The sequence below is a fragment of the Marmota flaviventris genome, chromosome 1 (assembly GCF_047511675.1).
Source record: "Marmota flaviventris isolate mMarFla1 chromosome 1, mMarFla1.hap1, whole genome shotgun sequence".
Taxonomy (NCBI): domain Eukaryota; kingdom Metazoa; phylum Chordata; class Mammalia; order Rodentia; family Sciuridae; genus Marmota; species Marmota flaviventris.
Genome location: NC_092498.1, coordinates 168075495 through 168098893, shown reverse-complemented (window position 1 = coordinate 168098893; position 23399 = coordinate 168075495). Strand labels below are relative to the sequence as shown.

Genomic DNA, 23399 nt, shown 5'->3' with positions numbered 1-23399 from the left:
TGGGAAAATTGGATTAAGTGGCCCCCTGCTTTCCTGAGCCAATGTATCTTAAAGAGGATTTTTCTGCAGCTGAATTAACAGAAGGTAGTTGTTGGGAAAACCTAAATTGTTGGGCCCGATCAATATCTACCAAATCTAACCTTGAGTGGTGCCTGGAAATCTGTATTTTAGCAAACTCTCCTGGTCTTTGTGATGTGCACTGTAGTGTGAGAATCACTGCTAAGCCAAGAAAGAGCCATAACACTGTGGCCAGATATTCTTCATGGTTCTATTAAAAATTATAACTTGACTTTTTGGAAGATGGCGGCGAGGGGAGTGCATTGCCCCCGTGTGCTGCGTCACTGTGTGGGAGTATGACAAGTCAGGACGGCTAAAGGCTATCTTGTTAGGAATTTCCAGCAATAGTGGGGTGCTCCGGAACCTGGAGGAAGGATTTCCATCGCACGAGGATCGGCTACGGGGACTCAAACGCGAGAGGTTTGTCGCACGGAGGGTAACACTGCTTATTCAGCAAATCGCCCCGCGGCTAGAGTCTGCAGCGCGCGCTGGGAAACGAGGAGATAGCGCCACAGGGATACAGCGCTGCAGTTTCTGCCAGCCGCGCAAGCACCGTACTCAGGGCTGAATTCTGGGTTCGAGACAGGGGAAGGAAGCGGTCCATCTCGGTTCTCCACACCGGTCAGACCACAGAGGAGGCCAGCAGCCACCATGTTGGAAAGCTGACGTCACCATCCCTGCTTCATCCCTGCTTTCGACTGACCGCAGCTCATTCAGCCATAGAACAGGTAATTTCAGGCTGCCATTCGCCTGCGGCTTACAGACAGATTGCTAGGGTTCAGTGCCTGGGGGCTTCTTAGAACCTGATCTTATCGGAGCGAACACCGAGCGCGGGGCAGCCGAGTTCCGGCTCCCGGAACCTCCCTGGGCCAGGGCTAGGAGCCCACGGAAACTGCTTCTCGGTCCGGGTCCTGCTGAGGGCCGGTCAGGACTCACCTGTTGCTTTGGTTGCCCGGCAAGGGGAACGAAATGCTGCCATTCGCATAGGATACCAACATGGCAGAGATCTGATGTCATCAGAAAGCGGCAGAGGAGAGAACTTCATCAATACCAGCGGCGACAGAAACAGTTGGTCTCCTGGTAGGGGGGGTGAGGCACAGATACCCGAGTCTCCTCAATTTGTCGTCGAGCCAGAGGGGAGGAGCCGGGCCGCCGCCAGCGCCCGGAGCAGGCCCACCGGCTCGCCAGCGTGGTGACCGCGTGACCCCAATTGGAGAGGGGGCAGAGCGGAGCCACCAGCCGTACCCGCAAGGTGGGCAGACCCGCGACCCAGTGGTACATGGGCGTGGTGGGAGGGGCAGGGCAGAGCCGCCGCCCGCGCTTGCAAGGTAAACAGACCTGTCACAGACTGGCGGGTCAGGCCCAGTGGCCTGCCAGTGTGGTACACACATCACCCCAACTGGAGTAGGGGCAGAGCAGATCCTTCTCCAACGCCCGGATCAGGCCCTGCCGGTGTGGTGGCCACGTGACAGCAATTGGAGTGGGGGCGGAGCGGAACCGCCACCTGTGCCCGCAGGGTGAGCAGACCTGTGACCAACCTGCAGATCAGGCCCAGGGGTCCGCAGGCGTGGTAGGAGGGGCAGGGCAGATCCGCCGCCTGCGCCTCCAAGGTAGGCAGACCTGCGACAGACCCGCGGATCAGGCCCAGGAGCCTGCCGGCGTGGTACACACACCACCTTAATTGGAGTAGGGGCAGAGCAGAGTCGCCACCCGTGCCAGGAACAGGCCCAGCGACCTGCAGGCGGGGTAGTCACGACACCCCAACTGGAGTAGGGGCAGAGCAGAGCCGCCACCCGTGCCCGAAAGGTGGGCAGATCTGCGACCGACCATCGGGACAGGCCCAGTGGCCTGCCGGTACGACAGACACGTCACCCCATTTGGAGTAGGGGCAGAGTAGAGCCGCCGCCCGCGCCTGCAGGGTAGGCAAACCTGCAACCGACCGGCGGATAAGGCCCGGTGGCCTGCCGGCGTGGTACACTCGTCACCCCAATTGGAGTAGGGGCAGAACAGAGCCGCTGCCAGCGCCCAGAACAGGCCCAGTGACCTGCCGGCGTGGTAGCCACGACACCCCAATTGGAATAAGGAGAGAGCAGAGCCGCCGCCCGCGCCTGCAGGAAAGATACGCAAGCAGTATGAAAAGACAAGGAAAGAAAGGACCACAAGCAATGCAGGTCAACGCAACTTTACAAGAGGTAACAGCTGCAGCAGATGGAATGTCAGATAAAGAATTCAGGATATACATGCTTCAGATGATCTGGAGTATCAAGGAAGACATTAGACAGCAAAATCAGACAATGAAAGATCACTTCAACAATGAATTACGCAAACAAATCCAGGAAGCAAAGGATCAACTATACAGGGAGATAGAGATTATAAAGAACAAACAAACAGAAATCCTAGAAATGCAGGAAGCAATAAACCAACTTAAAAACTCAATGGAGAATACTACCAGCAGACTAGAACACTTAGAAGATAGAACATCAGACAATGAAGACAAAGTATTTCAACTGGAAAAGAACATAGACAGCTCAGCAAGACTGTTAAGAAACCATGAGCAGAACATCCAAGAAATATGGGATAACATAAAGAGACCAAACTTAAGAGTCATTGGGATACAGGAAGGTACAGAGCTCCAAACCAAAGGAATGAGCAGTCTATTCAATGAAATAATATGAGAAAACTTCCCAGACTTGAAGAATGAGACAGAATCCCAAATCCTAGAAGCCTACAGGACGCCGAATGTGCAAAATCATAAGAGATCCACACCTAGACACATTATAATGAAGATGCCCAACATACAGAATAAGGAGAGAATTTTAAAAGCTACAAGAGAAAGGAAACAGATTACATTTAGGGGTAAGCCAATCAGGATAACAGCTGATCTTTCAACACAGACTCTGAAAGCTAGAAGATCCTGGAATAACATATTTCAAACACTGAAAGAAAATGGGTTCCAACCAAGAATTGTGTATCCAGCGAAATTAAGCTTCAGGATGGAAGATGAAATTAAAACCTTCCACGATAAACAAAAGTTTAAAGAATTTGCAGCTAGAAAACCATCTCTTCAAAACATCCTCGGCAAAACATTACAGGAAGAGGAAATGGAAAATAACAATGAAAACCAACAGTGGGAGGTAGGACAGTAAAGGGGGGGGGGAAATAATCAAAGAGGAAAACAAACCATGTTTAGTAACATAAATAAACAAATAATGGCTGGAAGAACAACCCATATCTCAATAATAACCCTAAATGTTAATGGCTTAAACTCACCAATTAAGAGACACAGGCTAGTAGAATGGATCACAAAACAAGACCCAACAATATGCTGCCTACAGGAGACGCATTTGATAGGAAAAGACATACATAGGCTGAAGGTGAAAGGTTGGGAAAAATCATATCACTCATATGGACATCGGAAACAAGCAGGAGTGTCCATACTCATATCAAATAAAATAGATTTCAAGCCAAAGTTAATCAAAAGGGATAAAGAGGGACACTACATACTGCTTATGGGAACCATACACCAACAAGACATAACAATCATAAATATTTATGCCCCAAACAATGGTGCAGCTATGTTCGTCAAACAAACTCAAGTTCAAGAGCCTAATAGACCACCATACCATAATCATGGGAGACTTCAACACACCTCTCTCGCCACTGGACAGATCTTCCAAACAAAAGTTGAATAAGGAAACTATAGAACTCAATAACACAATTAATAACCTAGACTTAATTGACATATATAGAATATACCACCCAACATCAAGCAATTATACTTTTTTCTCAGCAGCACATGGATCCTTCTCAAAAATAGATCATATATTATGTCACAGGGCAACTCTTAGACAATATAAAGGAGTAGAGATAATACCATGCATCTTATCTGATCATAATGGAATGAAACTGAAAATCAACGATAAAAGAAGGAAGGAAAAAGCATACATCACTTGGAGAATGAACAATAGGTTACTGAATGATCAATGGGTTATAGAAGACATCAAGGAGGAAATTAAAAAATTCTTAGAGATAAATGAAAACACAGACACAACATATCGGAATCTATGGGACACATTGAAAGCAGTTCTAAGAGGAAAATTCATTGCTTGGAGTTCATTCCTTAAAAAAAGAAAAAACCAACAAATAAATGATCTGATACTTCATCTCAAAATCCTAGAAAAAGAAGAGCAAAACGACAGCAAAAGAAGTAGAAGGCAAGAAATAATTAAAATCAGAGCTGAACTTAATGAAATCGAAACAAAAGAAACAACTGAAAAAATTGACAAAACTAAAAGTTGGTTCTTTGAAAAAATAAACAAAATCGACAGACCCTTAGCGATGCTAGCGAAGAGAAGAAGAGAGAGAACTCAAATTACTAGCATACGGGATGAAAAAGGCAATATCACAACAGACACTTCAGAAATACAGAAGATAATCAAAAACTATTTTGAATCCTTATACTCCAATAAATTAGAAGATAGTGAAGGCATAGATAAATTTCTTAAGTCATATGATCTGCCCAGATTGAGTCAGGAGGATATAGAAAACCTAAACAGACCAATATCAATTGAGGAAATAGAAGAAACCTTAAAAAGACTACCAACTAAGAAAAGCCCAGGACCGGATGGGTATACAGCAGAATTTTACAAAATCTTTAAAGAAGAACTAATACCAATACTTTTCAAGCTACTTCAGGAAATAGAAAAAGAGGGAGAACTTCCAAATTCATTCTATGAGGCCAACATCACCCTGATACCTAAACCAGACAAAGACACTTCAAAGAAAGAAAACTACAGACCAATATCTCTAATGAACCTAGATGCAAAAATCCTCAACAAAATTCTGGCGAATCGGATACAAAAACATATCAAAAAAATTGTACACCATGATCAAGTAGGATTCATCCCTGGGATGCAAGGCTGGTTCAATATACGGAAATCAATAAATGTTATTCACCACATCAATAGACTTAAAAATAAGAACCATATGATCATCTCGATAGATGCGGAAAAAGCATTCGACAAAGTACAGCATCCCTTTATGTTCAAAACTCTAGAAAAACTAGGGATAAAAGGAACATACCTCAATATTGTAAAAGCAATCTATGCTAAGCCTCAGGCTAGCATCATTCTGAATGGAGAAAAACTGAAGGCATTCCCTCTAAAATCTGGAACAAGACAGGGATGCCCTCTCTCTCCACTTCTGTTCAACATCGTTCTCGAAACACTGGCCAGAGCAATTAGACAGACGAAAGAAATTAAAGGCATCAAAATAGGAAAAGAAGAACTTAAATTATCACTATTTGCAGATGATATGATTCTATACCTAGCAGACCCAAAAGGGTCTACAAAGAAACTATTATAGCTAATAAATGAATTCAGCAAAGTGGCAGGATATAAAATCAACACGCATAAATCAAAGGCATTCCTGTATATCAGCGACAAATCCTCTGAAATGGAAATGAGGACAACCACTCCATTCACAATATCTTCAAAAAAAATAAAATACTTGGGAATCAACCTAACAAAAGAGGTGAAAGACTTATACAATGAAAACTACAGAACCCTAAAGAGAGAAATAGAAGAAGATCTTAGAAGATGGAAAAATATACCCTGTTCATGGATAGGCAGAACTAATCAAAATGGCGATATTACCAAAAGTTCTCTATAGGTTTAATGCAATGCCAATCAAAATCCCAACGGCATTTCTTGTAGAAATATAGAAAGCAATCATGAAATTCATATGGAAAAATTAAAGACCCAGAATAGCAAAAACAATGCTAAGCAGGAAGTGTGAATCAGGCGGTATAGCGATACCAGACTTCAAACTATACTACAGAGCAATAGTAACAAAAACATCATGGTACTGGTACCAAAACAGGCGGGTGGACCAATGGTACAGAATAGAGGACACAGAAACCAATCCACAAAACTACAACTATCTTATATTTGATAAAGGGGCTAAAAGCATGCAATGGAGGAAGGATAGCATCTTCAACAAATGGTGCTGGGAAAACTGGAAATCCATATGCAACAAAATGAAACTGAATCCCTTTCTCTCGCCATGCACAAAAGTGAATTCAAAATGTATCAAGGAGCTTGATATCAAGTCAGAGACACGCCGTCTGATAGAAGAAAAAGTTGGCTATGATCTACATTCGGTGGGGTCGGTCTCCAAATTCCTCAATAGGACACCATAGCACAAGAGTTAATAACTAGAATCAACAAATGGGACTTACTCAAACTAAAAAGTTTTTTTCTCAGCAAAAGAAACAATAAGAGAGGTAAATAGGGAGCCTACACCCTGGGAACAAATCTTTACTCCTCACACTTCAGATAGAGCCCTAATATCCAGAGTATACAAAGAACTCCAAAAATTAGACAATAAGATAACAAACAACCCAATCAACAAATGGGCCAAGGACCTGAACAGACACTTCTCAAAGGAGGACATACAGTCAATCAACAAGTACATGAAAAAATGCTCACCATCTCTAGCTGTCAGAGAAATGCAATTCAAAATCACCCTAAGATACCATCTCACTCCAGTAAGATTGGCAGCCATTATGAAGTCAAACAACAACAAGTGCTGGCGAGGATGTGGGGAAAAGGGTACACTTGTACATTGCTGGTGGGACTGCAGATTGGTGCAGCCAATTTGGAAAGCAGTATGGAGATTTCTTGGAAAGCTGGGAATGGAGCCACCATTTGTCCCAGCTATTCCCCTTCTTGGTCTATTCCCTAAAGACCTAAAAAGAGCATGCTACAGGGACACTGCTACATCGATGTTCATTGCAGCACAATTCACAATAGCAAGACTGTGGAACCAACCTAGATGCCCTTCAATAGACGAATGGATAAAAAAAAATGTGGCATTTATACACAATGGAGTATTACTCTGCATTAAAAAATGACAAAATCATAGAATTTGCAGGGAAATGGATGGCATTAGAGCAGATTATGCTAAGTGAAGCTAGCCAATCCCTAAAAAACAAATGCCAAATGTCTTCTTTGATATAAGGAGAGTAACTAAGACCAGAGTAGGGACGAAGAGCAGGAGAAGAAGATTAACATTTAATAAGGATGAGAGGTGAGAGGGAAAGGGAGAGAGAAGGGAAATTGCATGGAAATGGAAGGAGACCCTCAGGGTTATACAGTGGAGGGGGTAGAGAGAGAGGAGGGGAGGGGAGGGGAGAGGTGGGGAGGGGGGAGGGTGGAGGATGGGAAAGGCAGCGGAGCACAACAGACACTAGTATGGCAATATGTAAATCAATGGATGTTTAACTGATGTGATTCTGCAATCTGTGTATGGGGTGAAGGTGGGAGTTCATAACCCACTTGAATCAAAGTGTGGAATATGATATGTCAAGAAATTTGTAATGTTTTGAACAACCAACAATAAAAAATTAAAAAAAAAAATAAATAAATTTCAGAAATAGTAAAAAAAATAAAAAAAAAATAAAAATAAAAATTATAACTTTAGGATTAAAACATAATAATTACAATATTTTATTTGAAGACATAAAAATATTGAATATGATAACTTTTCAGGAAAAAATATTCTTTCAATATTCAAGAATTTATTTCCAGAGATCTTTGAACTAATTTTGCTTGTAAAATTGGAATGTGGCAGGTGAGGGGAGATGTTGCTTCAAAAACTATTAAGATTATGTATGCATGTTGGGGTGATATGATGTCAGCTCATTCTTAAATCTTGGTTTCTTTCTTGAAATTCATAGAAGTAAACATATACCATATAATTTTTCATGTTGTGGATTCTTGGCGTGATTTTATCTCCCCCCGCCTCCCGCACAGAACCTATTAAGGTTTGATTTATTCTAGTTTAAGTCCTAAAGCAATTCCCAAATCTGAAACTCGTCTTTTTATTTAAATATTTCCTTTGAGGCTGGGGGGTGTTCTGGAAGGAAATCTGAGTGAGGTCTGTGGGAGGCTGCCTGCACCAGACTGTCCTTACTGCTTGCTAGTATATTACCTGGGGCAAGTCTTTTTCTCTTGGAGCCTCTTGGAATTTCATCTTCAAACTGCACCCTTGAATTACTTAAACTCCTAAATGTCATACTCTTCTGGAACTTGCTTGACAGTTTGCTAATCTGCAATCTCAGGCACATGACATCCAAATTGGATTAAAAGTTGAAAATGTGGATGACTAAAAGTATCAGGCAGGGAGCAAAAATGGGAGAAATGGGATGCAGAAGAGACTATTGGTGACTATGGCAAGCTAGAGCATCCCTGACCTGTTTCAAAACATTTGAATTTAAATTTAAAGAATATTATGATGATCAAGTTAACCAAATTATTTTGTGGGCCAGCTTTGGTCTATGAGCTGTTTAGTTCCAAATATTATTTGCATCTGATGTTTAGTTTTTCATACAAAAATCAATGATAATAGTGTGCCGCAGTCCAGCTGCAGCAAAATAACCGGGGGGGGGGGGGGGGGGGCGGGGTGACGAACAACTTGTGTACAGTGATACAGCAGGAGTGGGAGCCATTTATTGTAGGACAGGAGGGGTATATATACATTACACACAGCTTATCTTAATTAACATAAACTAGATACAGCAGTCAACCAATAAGGAATCTCCACACTTAATGGCTCGCTGGTGTTACTTCACAAAACACTCCCTCTGGCAAAATGCCAGGTGCCATCTTGACTTGTTTACAGACCCTAACATTTAATGTTAGGAGTTTCTTAATTATAGTTTCCTTATTCCCATTTCCTAGAGGTTTTGATTCAGTTACTCTGCCTTGAAGCCTAGGAACCTGTGATTTTTAAGCATACCCAGAAATTCTGATACAAGTGGTTGAAATACCACAACTTCTAGCAAAATACTAAATTCAAGCTTTTCCATATTAAAGTTGGGAAATAGGTTCAGTGAAGCTTTTCCATATTAAAGTTGGGAAATAGGTTCAGTGAAATGAAATGATTTGCCCAGAAAGAAATATTCTAGACATGTGAGCATCATGCCCTATTCCTGGGTGTGGGAAATTATCGTTAATCAATTGTGACACATGCTGATTTCTCAACCCAGTACTCCCCAAGCAACTTTCATACTAAATTAGCTCTTGTTTGAGACTGTTTCCTCTCTTGGCACACCCATCTAAGGCTTCCCAGCTCACAAGTGGTGGTGTGCTTATAAGAACTTCACAATGTACATTTAAATTATTTTCTCCTTACGAATTCCACTTTTATCCCCACTTAATTGAATAGATCCTCTGGAACAAGGCATGGGGTTAAAAAATAAAATGGCGAATAAAACCTTATGGATTCATAAGTACATGTAATTATTTGCTGTCTTTTGGCTGGTAGACAGAATCCATCAGAAACTCTTCACCATTTCCGTTGGATTATGGCATCCTGGGATTGTGTTCCTTGTTTTACTCTCCAGGAACTTGTTCAACTGTTGAGTTAAGGCTGAGTGTGACTCAGGCTGGGAATGTACCACGGTGGCAGAGCTCTTGTCTAGCATGCAAAGGCCTACTTCAACCCCCAGCCTCACAAAAAGAAGACTGAATATAACTGAATTCTGTGATTGACACACAGAAGCTCCGGAGACAGAACTCACCATATTTATAAGGCTGGTCTCGCCAAGCTTTGCTGTAACCACCTAGAAGATAAGCAGTTGAGAAAGCCAGAAAGCAGAGCTAGAGGCCCCTGCAATGCAGTTCCCACTCAGTGATAAAGCACAAATAGATTAGACCTGTGCTGTGCCAGATGAGTGCTCAAGGAACACTTGCCAGTGCAAATAAGGCTAAAGCAAGAACACATTGGAATTTCTGCAAGTCATTTGTTAATCAACTAGATCCTGGCATATTAGGGCCTTTTAACACATGTTTTTGACATCTGGCCCCACGCGGCTGACAGTTAAATTATTTTGTGATTGACAGAGAAATATTTTGTACTATTGAATCATCAATTACAGTGCTGGCCAATTTTCTTTTTTTTTTTTTACTTTGACACTTTCTTGGTATTAACACAAATACATGATTTTATGAACCTTTCTTTGAAGCCAAGATGATCCTACTTTGTGTCTCTTTCTTTCCACCTGCCTCTTTAGGTGTGTTTTTTATACCAGACAGTTTGGCCCTGTAAAGATCATAGACTGCCCTCTGGAAGGCTGGGTGGGGGGGGTGGGCATGCAGTGAAACTATGCAAAGGGTGCCAAGTGGGAATAAATGCCATGTGATCTGGCTGGAAGGATTCCTGGAAGATTTCCAAACAATGAAGTGACACGGTCAGTTTGGACCTTTAGAAATATCACTCCAGCAGCTGTGTGGTGGAAGTTATGAGAGAGGGCCTGGTGTCCAGGTAACTGGTTGTAGTAGAAGCAAAAGGTAGAAAGGGCTCTGTTAAAAATTTCTTGGGAAATATACTGTGCACTGTGGTCATTTCCTTCTGTTGTAGATCCCATAATCATCCTCTCTGCATTGTCACAGGCAGAGTAATATGGGACTGTAATTGGAATCATGAAACAATAAATACAGGCAAACCAGTCTCATTTTTATTTCTATTTCCACCCCTATTTTTATAATAATATATTTCAGTTACATTTTTTAAATAATTGTGAAACAGTAATGGTACTTTTTTTCCCCTTCAAAAGCATTAAATGTATAAATTATCATTAGGATAGCACAACTGCTTCCTCAGGGGATCATAAATCACAAGCTGTGTTCAAACTAACCTCCTTCTGCACTAAACCTTGTTTTACAGTTACCTTGTGTATCTCGCCTCACCTTGTGCTATATACTTATAAGAATATAAAAGGTAATATCATGATCTTTAGGGTGTTTTTTACACCAATATTTTTTTAACATGGCCATCTAAAAGGAAATTTAGAGAAGTGTTGAGTACTTTGAAACTTATTTTAGAAATTTCACTCAATCTTTATCCAGGTGGAATGTTTCTGATCCCCCTTCCCAAAGAGTCTTTCTTTGGTATCAGATTCCACATTTTTAGAAAATATCTACCAGAGTAGTATTTTCATTTCAGTATGAAATGGAAAATCAGACCTTCATGCTCCTTGAATGTTTCTGGGCATGTATTTGTGGTGGTGTGGTCTCATGAACCTGGTTAAGTATCAGAGATCTTCTGTTAGCAGGTCACCCTGGGGTGAGTCTAGTTCCTCTGGACTCTGGGTTCCCTTACCTCCATACCATCTCCAGTAGTACTGACTCTGCCTCCAAAGTTGTGATGAGAACTGAAGAGAAGAGCACATCACAATATGCAGTATCTCCCAGTCAAGGAACATTCATTGTTCATTGATGCCAAACTGGGAGGCCAATCAAAGAGGCCCAAACCAAGAGGTTGGTTCTGCCTCTTCCCTTTGCCTGTAGGAGGTTTTGGTAAGTTTCAAATCTTGATGCTAGAATATGTCTCTTTTACAACTGCTTTAGGCTTTATCCAGATACCACCATGAACCAAGTATAGCATCAGAGTTTGAATGTTAAGACCCCACACAACCCTATAATGCTAAGTTGTAATCACAAGTCAAAAGCAATATTGATGGTGTTTTGCAGATGCCAGCATGCACAGCCTCTTTCCACAAACCCAATTTTGTGTTTCTTGTGTGTGTTGATTCCTGTATTTTTAAGATAACAACCCTTTACTTTCCTTAGTGATTTGCTTTGGCACACACTAAATGGATTTTCACCTCTTCTTTTTTCATGACGCTTTCACAGGAGAGAATAATTGAGCGTTTGAAAGAACAGCGGGAGAGAGATGATCGGGAAAGACTAGAAGAGATAGAATCTTTCCGCAAAGAGAACAAGGACCTGAAAGAAAAGGTCAATGCTTTACAAGCTGAACTCACAGAAAAAGAGGTGAGCCTGGAGGAACCATGAACCACATTGATGTCCTCATAAACCTGTATTCATTGAAGCTGTAAGAAACTTGGTGGAAGGGCTGTGGAAAGGCTTAGGGAACATCGTAACCTTTCTCTTGTTAAAGCTGTATGAATCGGAAGGAAACTATTTCTTGTAACTTCCTTCATCAGCAATGCCCTCTGGATAGCTTCTCTGTTCTGCTGTTTGCAGTGTAGCTCCTTGAGACTTTTCCTTGTGTTGTACCAGCTTTGTGTGGTTTAGTATATTCTGCAAGTTTTTCAAAGTTCCTTGATCCTTTTGATTGAGCATGGATGAGGATGACGAGGATAACTCCACTCTATTGAGGGTCTGCTATATGCTAATGCTTGTGTTAGATGCTTTGTATTCATTTGTGCTTCTCAAATGGACAACCCAGTATCGTAGTTTAGGAGTTGTAGCACCATGATGGACACAAAGATGGTTGCTCTTCTGGAATCTTATTTTTATATTTTAGTAAACAATTTCAAACAGTATTTTCATGCTGTAGCAAATATGAGTATAGAAGGTCAATGCCACCTGTGTTTTACTTTAAAGAAATTTCTTTTTTGGGGATTCTGGAGAGGATGCTTTGGGTTCTCACCCCATACTCCAGCAGATACCTATAACCCCTTCAGTTTTCTTGAGGATGATTTAGCGGAGATGAATGAGAAGTAGTCATAAATATTATTTTGTCTAACCTCCACAACTCTGAGATATGTGTCTACAATTGACCCATACATACCTATTTTTGCCTGTAAGAAGTGTGCATCTGCTGTCCAACTGCTTGGGCTCTTTCACCCTGCTGGACTGTCCCCATTGAACAGTTGTATATTTTCCTCCTTCACAGGAGTACCTCACCCTTGGGTGTTGGTAATGTTATACAAACTAAAGTCCTGTATGAATTGGGAATGCAAGTAAAGAAGAAAAAGATTTGATGAGTTAGAGGAGTTTTGAGGAAACCCAGAAGCAAAATCCCTAAAATTTATGCCTGCAGTGTTTTGGAGAAGAGATTATTTCCTTGAAATGAAAATTAAGAATTTAAGTCTTCTGCCTACTGTTTTACTGCTAATCCGGCTTGGGGTCCTATACTTACTATAGTTTGTGTGGAAGGAGGAAGGCACAGAAGCTTTGTCCTCATGTGTCACATTCCTCACTGATTAGAAGTGTTGTTTTTTTATACATCTACAAAATACCTTGTACAACAAATTCCAGATTAACATCTGAGGAGCACAGCCTCACTAAGTTGACTAAAATGGCCATCAAAATTCATGTTTTAAAACTTATAAAGGAGAATAGCATAGATTTGCAGTTAGCAAGGATCTTATAATTTAGATGGGGTGATTGTATGTCTTTACTATGACAAAATAACTAGATTATAAGGTCCTTTGTTGTTTCGGTGGAAGTGATATGATAAGTATATGAAATCAGAGTTGTAGACCTGTGTTGAGACTGTTATCTTCCTTTAATAGCTGGGTGACCTTCAACAAGATGCATAGCTAATGTGAGCCCTAGTTTCCTGACTTGAAACATGAGAATGGCTAAGCTGTCCCTCACAGAGTGGTTAGGAGTGTGTTGCTGGGTGATGATGCCCTTCATCCTCAAGGTCATTCCAGTGCACATGAAGCAGCCTAGCATAAATTGTTATTATTTTCAGAAAGATTCTGTGTGCTTAGTAACTCCAAGGTGCTGCAGAAAGATAAGAAAGTAATTCACACTGCCTGATTTGGGATGAAATTGGATTTTTTAGTCCCATAGTTAAATGTTGCTACCCATTTCATATTTGAATAGTGAACATTGCCCTTGTATGTAGTAAAGTTATGTTCATAGATACATGCAAATATTTATATCTTTAGTTTTTGAAATTTAGATTGAACAGTGAAGTTCTTGGTTTCTGGACATGGTTGATGGCTGGAAGTATATAGGTAACCCCATGTCTGAGTTTGGGGAGATTCATTCTATCTGTTAAATCTGAATTACAAAGGACTGGAACATGCAGTCTACTTTACTCTAAAATTCAAAATATTTTTATTTTTGATTCTCCAGAAGATGTTTGAAAAACAGTGATCTGTTTAAGTAATGGAATTTGATAAAAATTTAATAGGGACCAGTATGGTGGCACATACCTCTAATCCCAGCGATTTAGGAGGCTGAGACTGGGAGATTGCTAGTTGAAAGCCAGCATCAGCAACCTAGCAAGGCCCTAAGCAACTTAACAAGACCCTGTCTCAAAATAAAAATAAATTAATTAATTAAAAGGGCTGGAGATGTGGCTCAGTGGTTAAGTACCCCTGGGTTCAATTCCTGGTACCCCCCTAATTTTTAAAAAATGGGATTTTAAAAAGTTTTAGATTTACCCTTAAGGGGAAGCATTAAAGTCAGAATCTTCTTTCGTTTTGGTCTTAGAGTCTTTATGGTCTGATAGCAGTAAATGTAAATGAGGTTCAGGGTGTCTGTTTTGCCATGATAGGTTAAGACCTTACTTCTATCATTAGCATGACTTTGAGATGTGAAAAGTGCATTTACCACACCGTTTGGTCACATTTGATTCTACTGCAATTAGATCCTGCTTGGTTCTGTAAGCTGGCCAACTTTAATTTCCTGGCCAGAGCTGACTATTGTTACCTTGGTAAGACTATATTTACCCTTTCTGTCTAATGCATACTTTATTGTTAAGTATAGAATCAGTATATTCAAATTGAAGACATAGCTAGGAGAAATTGTGGTGTTTCACTTACCAGCATTCTTTTTCTTTCAGTCTAGTTTAATTGACCTCAAAGAACATGCATCTTCATTAGCTTCTGCAGGACTGAAAAGGGACTCCAAATTAAAATCTCTAGAAATAGCCATCGAACAAAAGAAAGAAGAATGTAGCAAACTGGAAGCCCAGTTAAAAAAGGTAAGTGAGGTCTAAGAAAAAAAACAAAAAACACGCTCATTTTCAAAAGAATTCATAGAATGGGAAAGGAAAAGGCATTTTTCAAAAGAAAGAAACTCCTTATCTTTGCTGTCTACTGATAAAAGTATTACTCTTTATTCCTAAGAAGTCTACATTAAATCTGTCTGTGAACCTAAAAAATTATCTTAAGTTTCCTGCCTAAAGAAAATTTGAAAAATAGATGAAATTAGTAGAAGAAATGAAAAATATAAAAACCAGCCATTATTCTCTGGGCAAATCTCAACTATCATAAAAAATAAATGGAAATGTTTTCAGCAAACCAAGGAATCCAGGGGCCCCATTATACTTCGATGAACTAGTACTACTTTTAGAAGTAGGTTAATTTTTGTATGAGAACTTTGCAAATTTTTCCTAACAACATTAAATTCTAGAAATTCACCACTATAGTCAAGTCCCAGCATATCTGTAGAATGACTGTTTATCCTTGACCCCAGATGACCGTACTAAGAAAGCTTGTTGTGTATAGAAGGCTGTGGAAAGGAAAGCAGGGGCTTTCCATTGTCGCATTCACATGCTTTCTCTGACCTGGACATTCTTGTGGAGTGCATTTCCAGTCATGCATGGTTCCTTTGACTTTTTCCCTGTGTTGTTTGGTACGTCTGCACTCATCGTTCACATACAAACTCATAATGTTATGAGTTTAAGCATTTCGTTTCCCTTTGACAACTTATAAACTATTCAAAACAGATAAGAATTTAAACATTAACATATAAAGCATATAATAAAAGTTTGACGGTGTAATTCATATCACACTAGAATCTACAGTTATGAAGGCAAATGACATGGATGGACAGGGATGTGATGGAATCACATACTGATGGAAGAATCATTCCAAATATTTTAAAATTTAATATCCTATTTCTTATGGTGCTGTGTAACTGAAATGTGACTAAAGTTATGCTCACTTTACAGAACATTTTAGGAAATTGTCATTAGAAATTTTACACTGAGTCTACTTACTAGTACAGAAAGAGATAAATATACAAATTGAATCTCTTTATAACAAAATGGCAAGAAAAATCTCTGTATTACAAAATATGTTTCATAGTGCACTCACCATTTACCTGATTTCAAGCAATATTAAGCAGGAATCCTGAGCAGTAAATAAGAGAATTAAATTACCCATTCAAGGGCATTTAAGTGCAGTTTGGTTTGGCTATTTATGCATTGGGAGTATCATATACATTATTGACACATTATAAAAGTGCCCTTCAATATGGCATACATGCATATGCATATTAGGATATATATCTATGAAACATCATTTTTACTTAATAAAACAATTTTGTGACCATAAGGTAGGCGCCAAGATAACTTTATGAGACAGAAATTCACCAGATTCTTGGTATGGTCTTCATGATCTTACCTCACTTGTAGTGTGTGTGAGTGTGGAATGAAATAGGACCTCAAATATATATGATCCTGAAAGACACCCTCCATCAACTCTGATGAGCTGTTATGGAGGTCGGGCCACCCTGTTTATGATTTCTGTAGACCTCATGCACTGCACCCTCCTTTTTAGTGTAAGTCATCTCTGGAATTTGAAATTCCCTGGCAATTAAAAAGAAGGTTCACATATTGATGCTTATAGTTTCCATGTACATGACTTAGTTTAATAAATCAACATCTATGCAATTCAGTATAGTTTCTTCAGCATAGCTGTGGTTTGCCCGAGAGATCACTCATAGTGTTTTCCTTGTACTCTCAGGTAGACAAATTTACTGGAATTCACAGACCAAATCCTGTAAATATTATATCATTATTCCTAACAGATTTTAACATTTTGTAATATCACCAGAAGTGAAATGACAAATATGGTGTCTTTCTATAAAGAAACTATTTAATTTATGAAAGGATAACTTATTTCTAAGTATTTACATAATCTTTGCTTATACTGTCTCCTAAGTGCATAGTACAATGAGTTTAAATAAGGTAATGATAATTTAAATATTTTTATTCCTAACCTGTAGATGTTGTTTTGTTGCTTTTGGCTCTTTAGCATTAACTACATTCAAAAGTTTAAAATAGTTTTTTTCAGTAGTCTTTAATTCTGCTAATAAATAGTTCCATAAAAACCTCAAGTACCCATCACCTTAAAAAGAATTGAGATCTACATGAAATATTTGAAATTATAAGCCAACAGTATGTGAATATGCATATAAACACATCATTTACTCATGGAAAAATAAGCAGCTATAAAAGCTTAAGGAGTGTCTGGGCCTCCTTTTAAGTAAAAGGGTTTGTGACTTGTGAATAAAATATAAAGGTTGACTAAATGAAAGCTGAAAATATAGTAGTTTTATTATGTCATAAATACACCATGTATTCTCAGTGGAACTTTGCTCAAGATTTGTGAGAATCCAGTATTTTTTGCCTTAAAATCTATACAAGATCATAGATGTGTTTATTTGAACAGGCACCTAGTTGGCCAAACACAGTGAAATCCAAAGAGAGATTTTAATTGATTTTTATCTTACGAATAATGCTTAACTTTGATAAGCTGAATTTTTACATAACAGTTTGGGCAGAACATTCATACACATTATTACTTTTAACCCTTCATTATACTGTGTAGATTTAAGACATCTTCAAATCCTTAGTGATGAAAAATGGTTATAGCAGAAAAGGAATTACCCTTTAGACATTCCATCCCTCCTCTTAAACATGGCACAGTCAGATGTTCATGTGTGAGGAAATCTTTACTGATATTGGTAAGACTGTTTAAACAATGCTAACCAAATTATGAGTAACCAGTAGTTATGAGTGTGCTTTATAATTCAGTGCATTCATCAATTATAGACATCGACATATAGAAAAGAACCTGATTATTAATGCATGGATCATATTGGTTTTTTTTTTTTAAGAGTATTTGAGGTTCAAGTTGTAGAAGGTAATTGATTTGTATGACTAGATCAGTTCAGAAGCAACAGTAATTCAAAGTGTTATGATTTATGCTCCTCAGTAACTTTCTAATTAATGTCATGCTTGAGGAGAGGTATTTTTAAAACCATGATAAAATCATTATTTATTTATTCAAGTTGAAGGAACAGGAATCTGGCTCATAAAAAGGCATATCTCAGTTTAAAGCAAAGTAACAGTTTCCATAATATTTCACCCTCTACACCTTGATGTCTAGCCCCAAATTATTGGTGCAGGTATTTAAGAAATATCGCTGGAGGGTGCTATTTAAAATAATATTCAGTACATTTAAATCCAGAAACCTAAATCTGCACAAAATTGACAGGAGACCATTACAGATTCTAAAGTACTTGGAACATAACAGGATATCTTTGAAAAGTATTTATTTCTTAATTCTAAACTAACAGTAGAAACTGGTAATGGGCAATGGATAATACTGTATTGTAGGTCTCTTTTGTTATCTTACTGACTTAATTTTTTTTTCTTTCTCCATTTAAGTTAATCTGATAATGTTTTGTTTACTGATATTGTGCTATTGCTAACCTGCCATTTGCTAATCTGTTATTTTTCTGGAGTTAGACTGAATAGAATATTCAAGCTTGTGTTGGTATAAAAGAAGAGCTATAAATTCAATGATAAGATTTAATTAATCTTTTATTATTACTATCTTTGAAGTTCAGGTAATAAATTGTGGGCTTGGCCAAAAGTACTTCTTCTGATTCATTGCTGGAGGCCCGCACTTCATGTATCATCAAAAGTGGACAGCTTTCTTTATTTCATGGGTTATTTAACTTGAGAAAGGGAAAGTAATACAAACCTTAAATTTCTTATTCCAGCTATTCTTTTATCGGAGCCAAAATCAACATTTGTATTTCCCTAGAGCCTCTCACTTTCACTGTGGAATGTTTAGAAACTGAAATTTCTTCTTTTTTAATGACCAGTTCGTCTGTGCGAATGCACTGGATTTGTTGAGCTAATGTTGTTTTTCTGGATCTTTCCTTCTTTCCCTGTCTGTGCTTCAATGCCTCCCCAACTTTGCAATGTAGCAAGCTGAGCAGTTGTTCAATCAGATGTACAACCCAGTAAGTCATTTCTGAAAGTTCCCGCTGTAACATATCAAAGCATGAGGATCCACTGATCACATGTCACAAAGTGCCATACTGGGGAGGCTTCAAATATATTTATTAGTCCCTTCTCATTTCCTTTCTATTCCAAAGAAATGACTTTTGCGGAGGCCATTGTCATTTCTTTTTAAATTAAAAAAAAAATTAAGAACTCAAGGAAATATTCTTAGCTCTGATATAGCTTCTTTTTAATTTCAAATCTATTTTTCTGTAGAAAAAAAGAAGTCAGCTAAAGATTTACACTCATGAAATTCATCCTCAGATCCTTTGGACACAGACTAATCTATGTCAAAAGGAATAGCATTTGTAAAATAGCAAAAATTCAATGTATGTTGTGTTGATGAGATAGACATTAAATTTAGATTTAACAATAAAAATCCCTTTGAGATTAGTAAATACATAACATTATTGTGGGTTTTTTAAGACATGTTTTAAAAACATGTCATTTGATTGGGGCAAACCATAATATAGTATCCTAATAACAGATAATAGCAGTTCTCCTTATAGCTTCTCAGAGTACAAAAATCAGGTAACTAGTAAAAAAAAATTATAACATGGTCCAGATGCCACCACTATTTTCTTTTATCCTAATGATGGGTATATTTATGTGAAGCAGTTTGTTTCTTTATTTTTTAAAAAGAAGTTTTGTTTTTTTTTTCTTTTTTATCTCAAGTTGGCTTACTGGGAGAAATGTTTCTAAAGGTGGCTAGAATTTATCATTTGGCAAATATGATCTGAACTATCATGCATTTCTAATTATCTTCTATTTATAAATTTCCATCATGGGAAAAAAGTAATAGGATGGATAAAGGAAACAAAGTTAGCTAACGACTTTTTGTTAAGCATGCTCCAGGATACATTTAGTTTGATGTGCAAGATATTCAGGTGTACTTAATTAGATTCATCCTCCACCCTTCATTCTTTACAACCAATTTTATTTTTGCAAACAGAATTCCTAAAGCCCTGTAGGAGCATCTTTATTAACTATTTCCCAAGCATGGATTTTAGCAGAGTAAGCAAAAACAATCCAGGTTTCCTTTCCCTTAGCACTTGAATGGAAGTGTTAATAAGCAGGCTGAAAACAGTAGAGAGGTGAAGAAAGACAAATAAGATTGGAATATCTTTAAGCTTGAAAACACACCCTGGGAAAAATGCATGTTCTTTTTTCTTTTTTTTAAAGATTATTTTAAAAGGGTATGAAGTAATCCTGCTGAAATTATTTCATACCTACTTGTTAGGGACAGGAAAAAAAAACCTAAGCATTTCATAATTGTGGGAGGTATAAAGGACAGTTGGGGATGGCTTTGTTTCTACAGCAGTGAAAATTTATCACAACCATAGCAGGAGTTCATATCCCTGTCTGGATAGGTAGGATCAAAGACACAACTCAGTTAACTTTTAGGCTATTTTTAGAAATATTGATCACAAACATCATCAGCTTCTCCTTCACTTCAGCCACAGTGATCTTCTTCAGTATACATAAGCAAACTTTTTAGTCTTTTCAGTGACTAATTCAAAAATCATTGACTGACTTTCCTCCCCAAGTTAATTAAGCTAGTCCATTGGTTTGGCATCCTGGGAATATAGCCAACCCTCATTATTTTAACTCCCCTTGCCTACAGATATTCTCAGGGTCCAATTCTTTTTTGGACTGATAGGAACAGACCATGATGGATTTTCTCTCCTTAATAGTCTTTAAAAAATGACTATGTTTTCCCTAGTAATAAAAATAATATATGTCCACAGTACAGAATTTGTAAAGTATAGAAGGATATAGAAAAAAAAAATAACAGGATGTCTCAGTGCATAGAGATAATCACTAGGAACATTTGGGTTGCTCCCTGCCCAGGCATTTTTTTTGCTGTTACTGTTCTCTTCTGTTCTTTATCTTCCTCTTTTCTTGCTTTCTTCTTTCTTCTTACTTCTCTTTTTGCCTTTCTTCTCCTTTCTCCTTTATCTTTCTTTTTCTTACCTAATATTCTATTTCTTTTTATGAAGTTGTGTTAAAGTGATTATTCCATTTTATATCCTATTTTTAAAAAACTGCATATCATTAGAAATTTTTCATATCATTAACTATTCTTCCAAAATGTCCTTTCAATGGTGTTTACTGTTCTATGTTATTTATATTAATGTTGGTCATTTCTTTGCTAGTAGTATAAATAATGCTCTGAAGAAAACTTTATTAATTTCTCCACACTTTTTTTTCCTCATAGAATAAATTTCTGGGCCAATATTTTTAAAAACTCGCCATAGTTCCTGCTGTATTGCAGGAACTCAAGAGAAATTCTGCCAAGGCACACTTCTTTAAGCACTGGTTAAATGTGGCCTTTTGGTCACACCCTGGCCCCTACTGAGAATTGTCATTTTCCATAACTTTGAAAAATGCTCAGGTAGAAATTTTTTCTTTTTAACTCTCCTGTCTTTAATTATTAATGAAAGTTAGGATTTTAAGTATATTTTCTTAATATTCTCCTTTCTGCAAATTGTTTAAGTCATTTAAGCATTTCCCTTTGAGTATCCTGGTTTATGCATCAGTTTATATGGAGTATGCTGTGGCTTATATAGAAATTTTGTCAGATTTGTGGAAATTTTATTTAATTAAAGAATTTCTTTTTTAAAAACATATAGAACTATTTTTAGGTTCTCAATCTGTGTTTCTCTTTAGGATATTCTCATTGCCTTTATTCTTTGAAGTCATTTTCCAGTTTTATTTGTGGGCTGAATTTAAATTTTTTGCATTGTTATGTTTTACATAAATTTAACTCCTTTACCCCTTATTAATTTATTTTGATTCATTATGAGAAGTGAGGTTCTAACTGTATTTTTCTAAATTATCGACCAATATCCTACCACTGTTTATCAAATAATTCATTCTTTATCCACTAATCTTGATATACTTTATTATATACTGAGCTCTCATGGATAAATGGCTTAGTTTCTGGGCTGTTCTTCAAAATTTTAACTATTGTGGCTTTGAGATTCCACCTTAATTCTTTTTGCTTTTCATTTTGTCTTTTTTTTAAGTTTCATTTGTTTGTTTTAAGGTCCTTATCTTATAATTTTCTATCTTTCCAGGTGAATTTCAGGGTCACTTTATCAATTTAATAGCACAATTGGTGATTACTTTAATCTAAATTACATTCATTCTAAACAGTGATTTTAGAATGATCAATATATTTCCAGTTTTATTTTTTTCCATTTATAAACTTGATACAATTTTTTATTCATTTCAGTGGTTTTTTCATAGTAAAGTTTTGACATATTTCTATTATAGGACTGTGGGGTTTTTTTATAGATAGTCTGAAGCAGTTCTACATTTATAATTTTTAAGTTGCTATTTGAATGCTGTCTTTCTTATATTTTCTAACCAATTATTGGTATCAAGGAAATGTCTTTTATTTCTTTTGTATGTTTATTTTGACCATGGCCATCCTTCACATTTTTGGTGAATTATACTCATTATTTTTGCTACATAAGGTAAACAGTCATCTCTAGGTCTATCAGAATATACTCAATCAGAGTAAACAAGGATTAAGCTTTGAAGTCCTCCCACATGTATTTTTCCCCATAGAATAGAAATAAACCATTTACTTTTTTTCTTCTTTATTCCAGTCAGTCCATTGTACTGAGTGATACTCTGATGCCATTTCTAAAATTTTGCCTTTGTATCCTGACTCTTTCTTATAATGATAATCTTTCTATAGCTTAACTACTAATCTTTGCTCCTGGAGGAGTTTTGTCTTGTCATTGTGAAACACTGTGCAGGGTATCTTCAGTTGAGTCCTTTTTCTTCCCTTGGTTCTTAATTCTATACAAATAATATGGTTTTTTCATCAGGCTCAAATACCTTCTTTGCTGTAGCCCTCCTAGTATTGTGCTCAATGATGGTATCCAGGATTTGTTCCTAAAATTTTAAGTAAATCTTTACAGTTTCTAGACCCCTCAACTTAGTGCTTGTATAATATCCTTGTTACTGTATGATACTGGGCTTGGTACTGCCGGGGATACCCTTGAGACTGGTCTGATGATCCCAATACAGGAGCCTCCCCTTTGACCCTCACCTAATTACTAGCTATTTGAAATCCCATCTCTACTGAACATATCTTTTGCAGGGATCATGTTTTACAAGACAAAAAATCAAGCATTTTTTCCATTCCAGAGAAAGAAAAAAAGTCTTGTCAATGTTCAGTGAGGTCTTCCTGAATTATGTGTCATCATAGGACTATGTGATCCCAGGAGCATAGTGGGCTGAATTACAAATGCTGTCACAGTGATTGTTTAGGCTTAGCGCTTTCTTTTTATGATATTTTTAGCTTATTTCTGAAAACTATTTGATTTATTCTTAGACTAATATCCCCTGACATAATGGAAGATTATAGCTGTTTAAGAGATAGCTCAGTGAATACATATTGCATGTGCGAACACAGGCACACACAGGAACACTCACTGGATGTTCTAAAACATAGGATTTCAAAAAAGAAC

The 23399-nt window shown here is 37.8% G+C and overlaps 1 protein-coding gene across 1 annotated transcript in view; it reads left to right on the top strand.

The window, feature by feature from the left end:
- Erc2 (ELKS/RAB6-interacting/CAST family member 2) overlaps positions 1–23399 on the top strand; it is a 678261-nt gene that overhangs the window by 395578 nt on the left and 259284 nt on the right. Inside the window, exons 9-11 of the mRNA XM_071614554.1 lie at positions 11754–11894; positions 14671–14811; positions 18837–18872. Of these exons, the coding sequence (XP_071470655.1) occupies positions 11754–11894; positions 14671–14811; positions 18837–18872 (318 nt within the window). The remainder of the gene's footprint in view (positions 1–11753; positions 11895–14670; positions 14812–18836; positions 18873–23399) is intronic.